Source organism: Anneissia japonica, unplaced genomic scaffold (assembly GCF_011630105.1).
Source record: "Anneissia japonica isolate Jap-2015-1 unplaced genomic scaffold, ASM1163010v1 scaffold287818_len932483_cov186, whole genome shotgun sequence".
Taxonomy (NCBI): domain Eukaryota; kingdom Metazoa; phylum Echinodermata; class Crinoidea; order Comatulida; family Comatulidae; genus Anneissia; species Anneissia japonica.
In genome coordinates this window covers 927415-936326 of record NW_022703366.1, presented here as the reverse complement: position 1 = coordinate 936326, position 8912 = coordinate 927415, and the positions used below count along the sequence as shown (strand labels likewise).

Here is an 8912-nt window from a genome sequence, read left to right as displayed (position 1 = left end):
GTGGAACACGGTGGAACACTTTTTTTGTGTGGAGAACTCTATCTTGTATTTCTAGTATCTTTGCTGGAACTTACGCTTGCAGCATCTCTCAGACACCAACAAGGTTTTATGCCTACCTAGGCATATTCACGAATACTGCAGTTACATGGTGTGTAGTATAAAAAGTGCTATTTTTTAAAGAAAATCTAATCAAGTCCTAGGCCCCAAGTTAATGCCTACTGTATCTAGGCAAATACGGCAAATACTACTAGGTATGCTAGGCCCTATTTATATTTATTAGGCCAGTAGTACTAGGCTAGGCTAGTAGGCTAGTCTTCCTAGTTAGTAGGCCTAGGCGAAACCCGCCTAGGCTACTTAGGCCCAGGCTAGTGGCAGGGCCTAGCCTAGCTGCTTCTTTATCGAGCCCAAGTCAAGAAGTAGGCCTAGACCTACGACTAAATTTTGCCCAGCCATTGCTCGACACACTTCTTTGCCTTACGTCACTAGGCCTAGGCGAATTTATTCGCACAAATAAAAAGCAACACGATGATGCACACACCAACAGATCATTTTTAGCGATGATCGTTCAGCTGCCACCGACAATCAGCAGACAGTGTTGCGCGGTCTAGCGAACTTTTACTGTAAAGTATTTTAATTGCGTCACTGTAAAGTATATTCTAGCCTTGGCCTAGCTCAAATTTGCGAGAAAGATCGCTAGGAAAATAGGTGGACAGAATCGTGATTACTGCATAATACAGTACACAGATTATGTATTAACTATTAAGATTAGGTCTTTAAAATTTTCGGCAAAATCTACGCAGAAACTGTCCCTTATTTTCCGAACTGAGGATGGATTTCTGGGCCAATTCTGTGCTCGGAGAATATATTCCCTGCGCAGGCCTTATTTTACAGTGTGGGCACTCACAGTGAGGAGAGTTGGATTCGTCGTACGATGCAGTGATTGCCCGGCTTTAGACTGCCCAGGCCTAGGGTCTAGGACTACAATAATAATTATAGGCCATGTTTATTGATCTGACAATGTTTTTAAGAAAGTCTGAGATACTGACTGGTGGAGCTGGCTTATCCCTAATCCTAAACTTCAGTCACTCAGACTGTTCTTGTCGTGCTCTGCAGTAGCGTATCATAGATAGGGGATCAGATACTTGTGCACCACCCCCAAACACCTCTTCCACAATCAAGTTAGTTAAAAATCACCCCAAATCACTTTATTTTTTAAGTCCTTGCACAGAGGGTTTGATCCTGAGATGTCTGAAAAGGGGCCCCGATCGATAGTCAACACTGACTTAGGGGTGTCCAGGTGTAATTCCCCCCAGGAACTTTTTGTTTTTTAGATGTCCAGAAATAAAGCATTGTGAGTGATCAATAATTTTTTTTTCTTTCTTACATTTTTTTTCATTTGTTTTAACTTTCCCAAAGGGAGGGCCAGCCTTTACCTGCACAGTTTGCAAAATGTGAAATGATTTCTTTGCACAATTTACAAAACTGCGCAATGATTTCTTTGCACAATAATTAAACCTTTGCAAGACTGCACAGTTTTAAATTGCACGGACAATTTACAAACTGTTAAGGGTTCAGTAGCTTGTGCACATTTTAATTGACTAACACATTTTATTACTATTTTACTATAATTTATTCTTCTGATGAGTGGCTTGGTGATGGGGCAAGGTTGTGACTTGTAGGTTTTTTGGAGATCTTAGTTTTTTTGTGTATTACTAATTCTTTTAAATTATTATTAATAATAGGGCCTATATTTAATTAAGTTATGAAGGGCCTATTTATAGTCCTTACATAAGATTTGTGTCTCAATCATGATGTGATGATTATAAATGTGTTAGTATTCTGGCATTATACCGTCTCACATTTTTTTGCTTTGGCTATGTAGGTAATTATAATCTATTTGTCGACTTATCCAACAATTAAGGAGTATTTTGGTCAGTGGCGGCGCCAGCGGGGTGGCAGGGCGGGCTTAAGCACCCCACCGGACAGGTCAAGCCCCCCGCCGGACAGAGCTCGTCGGGCAGTCAGACCATAAAACATATAAAAAAAATAGGCCCACACCAAGCCAACACATGTCTGTCACAGTTTGAGAGTGCCATTTTCGGCCATCCAGAGGTTGATATTCTTTAAAAAAAATCTCATTTGGGAGGGGGACCCCCTCTCAACCCCTTCCTCCAGCTCGAGCCTACGAGCTCAAGTCCCCCTGTCGGACAACTTTCCTGTAGGACAACTTATCCCCCCCCCCCCAGAAAATATATCCTAGAGCCACCACTGATTTTGGTGTGAATCTTAAAAAGACCCAGTCAACTGGCTCCCTAGAAAAGTCGTCCCATGCCCCAATTGATCTTGTTTGTAAATTTTTGATTGTTACTGTAGGTATGTTCTGTTGTAATTGTTCATCTTTTTCTTCAGATAGTTCAGCATATGAGTTGGTTCAGCAGCTTACTATGGCAGAGTTGCAAATCAGAAAGTTACTTAAGTGCTCAGAATGCATGAGCACTGACTGTGGACTAAAGCTTAAATGTGTGCACTCGCTCTGTCTACAATGTCTTCAAAACATGTATAACGATAATCAAACCATCAAGTGCATAATATGTGATAAAGGTGCTAAAAAACAACGCATTTCTAGTGAACATTCAGTTCTTGATGCAAGTAACGTTGCCGACCATGTATTAATTCAAGAAAAGTTTGTCGTTAAGTTAACAACTAAAAATCACAACAGTAAGGCCGAGTATGAAAAATGTTTGCAGGTAAAATGCAAGCTCATTTCAGTATCAGGAAATGAGAAAGAAATGAGCATGGAAAACCATCGTGATGGGACTTATGATTTTTCTGGATGCTGTGATGTAGGTGGTGTAATGGAGCTGCGATGTTATGTTAATGATTTGCAAATCAGGCAGTCACCTTTGAAAGTAAATGTAGTCAAGGGGGGATTGCAAGAACATCCCAATATATTCAAAGACAAAGAGGATGCCAGTTTATATATGTTTGATATTGTAGATGACACAGTTTATGCTTGTGGAGGGATTAATGAAATTGCAAAGTTGACGCTGAAGGGGGAACTCATAGGTACCATATATGGCCATAAATCGTGCCAGTTCACAAGCTTATGCTGTGTGAATGTTGAGGGCGATTTGTCGATTGTGTGCTACGATGAATACATGAAAAGACTTTTGGTTTACATGAAAGAGAGCTGGCGTGAATGGAAAGGCGTTAAGATTGAGTCTGTCTTTGGCAAGATGATAGCGCATAACCATAAGATCTATGTTCCTGATTTTGGAAAACATCGTGTGTTGTGTTTTTCCATGAAAGGAGAATTGGTAAACAAAATTGAAGGTAGAAATTATAAGAATGTGAAATTATCAAAGCCATATGGTGTAGCTATGACAAAGCAGGAGAATATGTTAGTCCTTTCTTACGGAGATGACCAGGTGGTAAAGATTGACGAGGATGACAAGGCTGAAGTTTTGATAGAAAACACGGATTATGAAAAATTATTGTTTTATGCTTATGCTATTGACATTGATGAACAAGGTCAAATCATTATTGGTTGTTGCAGAAAATTACTACTGTTTAATCAAGATGGGAAATTTATTAAAAACATCGACATAGAGAAAAATGTCCCAGATTGTCCTTACAGTATTTGTTGCAGAAATAGATGTATTTGGGTTTCAGATAAAAGTGATTCTTCGCTTCGGCTTTACTATTATTGAAACAGGTTTTAGAGATACAGTATATACTGTACAGTATGTCAATAAAATTTGACACCTTTAAACATTCAGATAAATACCAAGTTGATCATTTAGAAGGATGTATCAACTTCTGACGAGACTAAATGAAAACAATTTATTTTTCACTGAATTACAATACAATTAAGAATGCATCTTCATTCAAAATAACAACATCCGTTTAATATCATTGGATGCGCCCTTCTTAAAAATGGCCTCATCTTTGGAATTGGTATTACAGCTCCCAGCCACCAAGTTCTTATGTGAATGAATGAACAGTATCATTCACAGATATAGGCCTAGATGTGTAAATTGAATTAAAATGAAATAAAATACAAATGCAAATTTTAGCCTGACAGTGAGTGTGTTCAAGAACGAATTGATTAATTTTATTAAGTTCTTGAATGATGTGGTACTAATCACTGAATTTTATATTATTTGAATGTGCAAAATAAAATTATAAATGATAAACATAACAATGTAGCATTTTGTAGACCGAATTGATTCACTTGTTAAGTAATGAATTGCTAATTATAATACTGGAATTTAAAAAAAGATACAAATAATCAGTAGTGAAAATTCAATGTAAAGAAATATATTCAGCAGTAATTTATTTTTATCATGGTGCTTTAAGGATTTAATTTTATTTCCTTATCTGTTTCTCCATTTAGTTGATATTGATAGGCCTATATTTAGTTTGTTCAAATTATATTTATGTTACTGTACATATATTACTACTTAAGACTGTATCGATAGGCTTTTGAACTAGAATATATATAATAATGCCAAAAAATTTATAGCGCCCAATTCCAAATGAATGATCAAAGACACTGCATGTTATTACCCCTGGCCACTGGCTAATATACAATGGCAAACAAGCACAAAGTGCAACCTTCTCTGCTCCTTGGGAAGTATACCTAGTACCAATGGCGGATCCAGAATTTTTCAAATGAAAAGGGGGGGGGGGGGGGCGCAACATATTTAGAATAGATAAGCAAGTTGCGCTAATTTCAATATCCAGTGGCAAAATGGAGGCCCCCTACTGGATCCGCAACTGAGTACTCAGCGCACGCAACTAGTACAAGAAATGCCAAAACATCCTACCAGGTACCCTTTATACTTCTGGGGATTGAGAGAGACAAACGTAAATTGACTTGCCCAAGGACACAAGGGACTTAAACAGCGAGAGTTCCGAACCCCTGACCCACTTATATCAATCCTAGCCAGCTGAAATAATTTGTTTAACCTTTCTTTTGTCATTTGGTTGTTATTGTAAATGTGTAATAGTTTGGCTGAATAAAGAATGAATGACGGAATGAGCAAACGATAGCAGTGTCTGTCATTTTTAAATTGTAAAAAAAAAAAGTATTTTCTCAATAAGCTTATTTCATTAATTGTTTATAAATCCTTGGTATAAAACACATTTAGAATGAATTATACTATATATAGGAATCTTTCCACCGGACTCTGCGACAGAGTGAAGGATTACGGTTCTTTTCTACCGCATACTGTTACCACGTCCAGTGGAAATTCTTGTACAGGTATATGTTAATGATGAATATCAAAGTGCATACATTATACAAACCTATACACAAATACAAGATCGTAAAGTAAGAAGTACTGTAAACGTTTTAGATTCTTTTGGAGTTTGGCACTCTCGACAAAAAAAAAAAAAACCAAAAAAAACCTACATACATATACAAACCTATACACAAATACAAGATAAAGTAAGAAGTACTGTAAACGTTTTAGATTCTTTTGGAGTTTGGCGCTCTCGACCAAAAAAAAAAACCAAAAAAAAAAAACCCCTAGACTGGATTTGACATGGCGTTATGAATTCGTCAGAAGTAGCGAGGCATAAATAGTTATAGACAGATAGATATGTTCGAAATATGTAGAATGACGTCGTGTTATAATATGCACGTCTTTCATTATAATGGTCTTTGCTTGGACAAAGATCAAAGCACATAAAGTGACCAAAGTTCCAGATAGAAAAACCCTGTGTAAAACATAGGAAACCAGGATAGAAGAAGAAAAAATTAGAATAAAAACTGGCTTTTTCTGCTAACGCAGAAAAGGTCAGCTAGACTTACTAATGTCTGTTTATTTTAAAATTTATGTATTAAGCTTCATCACTGCACACACGACGAGGAAAGGTAACAGAGTATAAAGACAGAAAAAGCAGCGAAAAGGGGGGATGGACAGGTGTCAAGCAACTCTATCAAAATCCCCCTTGAACCAATTAACGTCACATCAAACAAAATATGTGGAAAATTGCTCGTTATAAGATACGGTACAAAATACTACAAAATACAAGTATAAAAAAAGAGATACTGTAAATACATTGAACATTAGAAAATATAAATTTCTATATTATTACAAGACAGAACATAATTTAATTATTATATATTTAATTAAACTAATGCATACAATTACATTTTTTAAAAATTGGCAAAAATGTAAATATCTAGGTAACATAATTGATAAAAAATCGAGATATCAAAAGGAGAAAAGGTTTAACTGTAGTTGGCTACAATAAAGTAAAATTTGCACTAGAAGATAAACGCTTCCCAACTAATAACAGAAATGCGACTCTTCAATGTATATTTATTGGTATAATATTTTTTATGTAATAGCGAACTGTGGGCAGTAAATGTATCAATGGAGGATAACATAGTTATTAATCAGCAACATATGCAATGATGAATGTAGAAAAATGGAGAAAAGGCAACGTTTAAAATGGCACGGGCACCTAATTAGACTTCCAGAAGATTCTCCAGCGAAATTAGCGCTAAATGAAAGTTACAGAAAAGTTCAAATGCCTGCTGTGTGGAAGACCAATTAAAATATTGATAAAATTAATTGAAGATGACCTCAGACATTTTGTGGACACTAACCAAGCACACTTAATACACACCCGGCCCACCACAGAAAGCACTGGCTCGAGTTGGCAGAACGCGCAATGTCAACGACGAGCTAGCTTACAGTCTGATGATTATACAATAACATTAAAAATAGAAATAAAAACATGCGATATTATAAAATAGAAACGTTATTAAATTATTGATTATTTGTTTATTTTTGTTTGTTTCTCATTGACATAATGATAACTGATGTTGAACTTAGAAAGTAAAAACAATACCGTAAAACCTCGAATTGAAGCCCTGGGTTTCTTTTTTTGTTTTGTTTTTGCGGACTTTGGGTGGGCTTCTTTTCAAAATGAATGCTATATGTTTTGTGGATTTTACTATAAAACAATAAATAAGGCCACTGTAACATCAGTCTGTATCATGGAGGGTTAACTGGTATTAAATCACAAAACTACTGTATAATCCAAGCTTGTATTTAATTTATTTTGTTTTCTGAAATTCGTGTATAGTGTATGTACAGTACTATCTCGAAAAGAAGCCTATGCTATCTTGAAAAGAAACCCATGGGCTTCTCTTCGAGATGGGCTTCTTTTGGAGGCTAATTTTGCAAACTAAAGCGGGGGCTTCAATTCGAGATGGGCTTCATCTCGAAATTAAGCCCACTGGGCAAGCCCAACAGTCATGAAAAGTATGTAGAATAACGTCATCGTATTTTAATATACAGTACACAGGTTTGATATATGGTCTTTGCTTGGAAAAAGTTTGAAAAAAAAGAAAAGAAAAAAAGATCCAAGTACGGAATGTGGCCAGAAAACCCTGCTATATAAATAGGTTTGGTTTATAAGTGTGTCGTTACAAGCTTTGTAATTGTTTACTAATAGACTTGGTGTGATACTATTAAAATGGTATGGTATCTTTCCTGGTATAAATTTCGATAGATAAAATTATGCTTGCTATATAATTGATGTATGTAGAGTTCATAAAACCTCATTGGTTTTCATATAAATAAGAAAATAATATTTTGGGTTTTGGGTATGCTTGCTTTTGTTGTAAACCGTTTCATCGACTGTCTAATCAGTACCATCATCATTACGACTGTGACTTGCTCTTGCTAAGTCCTGTCTCTTATACACATCTGTAGAACGCGCACTACCAAAAAAGACGAAGTGAGGGAAAGTTGTCGATGCACACGGCCAATCCGAATCACAATATCAACAAAGAACTTGCCGTATTCATTAATAAACGCCCGCTCTAGAGCCTCATTTTGGAATAAACGCCTCTCCCTCCAATAAACTCCATCTAAATGGCTATAAATAAATCTAATGGAAGCAACATCATTCTCAAAGTCCAGACCTTGATATTATACTTCCAGTAGAATTACATTTTCCCCGGTTCTCATCAACCAGAGCGTTTATTCGAATAAATACGATAAATGAGTCAGATAAAGAGATTTCAGGAAAGGTAGGCCAGTGGTTATAATCAATATTGCAGATACGAACAAATAACTTGAAAAAGTTTCTCGTCGAGTTCACGCTACTCGCCACCCATCTGAGGAATTCTTTCTCCCATCTGAATTTAACACCTAATTACACAAACCACATTACGCTCTTCATCCCATAGTGAATTATGTTATATGTTATGGTCCACCAGCTTGGCCGATACTTATCACTTTTGTTGGACAAACAACAAATCTAGTAAAAACATAGAGATATTTACTATAATTTATCTATAATAAAAGCAGTGTGAGTAAAGTGGATATAGGCTATGTTTAAGATTTTCAAGTGCGCCACCGCTGTCAATTTGCACCACCTTAAGTACCGTATAATCAGAAGCCATACGTAGTTGTGGCTTAAACAGACTGTGTTTAAGTTCATCGACTGAAGACACCGTACGATATTGGAGAATGCATAACACGTTAATAAAAATGACGACATAATTATGAACAACACAGCTGAATTTTGACTTTTTGAAGCACACGTGTTGAGGTAAGCCTATGTGTTTAATATTAGAATACACGTATGCTATAAATTCTGTGCTAAATTTTGCAGTTGCGAGAACATTCCCTCTGCTGTATAGATGATGAGTTCAAATTCAGAATAAATAATAGGCTATATCAACCGCATGGGTAGTTATCATACATTAGTGATTATGTTTCTAGTCGCATGTTAGCGTTGAAATTAGATAGGTGGACTAGAATTATATACATAGGCTTATTATTCTGTAGAAAGTCCAATTCGGCCTTCTTGCATCTTCTTGATGTTTTTTCATATGTGGGTGCGTGCGTAATTTTAAATTAATAAATAAAAAAACGATATAT

At 36.1% G+C, this 8912-nt stretch overlaps 2 protein-coding genes across 4 annotated transcripts in view; both read left to right on the top strand.

The window, feature by feature from the left end:
• Positions 1-63: 63 nt before the first annotated feature.
• Positions 64-5052, top strand: LOC117104435. Of its 2 annotated transcripts, none has more exons than XM_033245289.1 (2): positions 64-148; positions 2410-5052. In XM_033245289.1, the coding sequence occupies exon 2, from the start codon at positions 2445-2447 to the stop codon at positions 3708-3710; it is 1266 nt and encodes a 421-aa protein (XP_033101180.1). In that variant the 5' UTR covers positions 64-148; positions 2410-2444; the 3' UTR covers positions 3711-5052. The 2 variants fall into 2 exon arrangements, with proteins under 2 accessions (XP_033101180.1, XP_033101179.1); XM_033245288.1 differs by having other exon boundaries at positions 120-251.
• A 3390-nt stretch (positions 5053-8442) lies between these two features.
• Positions 8443-8912, top strand: part of LOC117104416 (E3 ubiquitin-protein ligase TRIM71-like) — an 11685-nt gene continuing 11215 nt past the window's right edge. Inside the window, exon 1 of one of the 2 annotated variants that reach the window (XM_033245265.1) lies at positions 8443-8580. The gene's annotated coding sequence lies outside the window, so the exon portion shown is untranslated. The remainder of the gene's footprint in view (positions 8581-8912) is intronic. The other variant, XM_033245266.1, reaches the window with a different exon arrangement.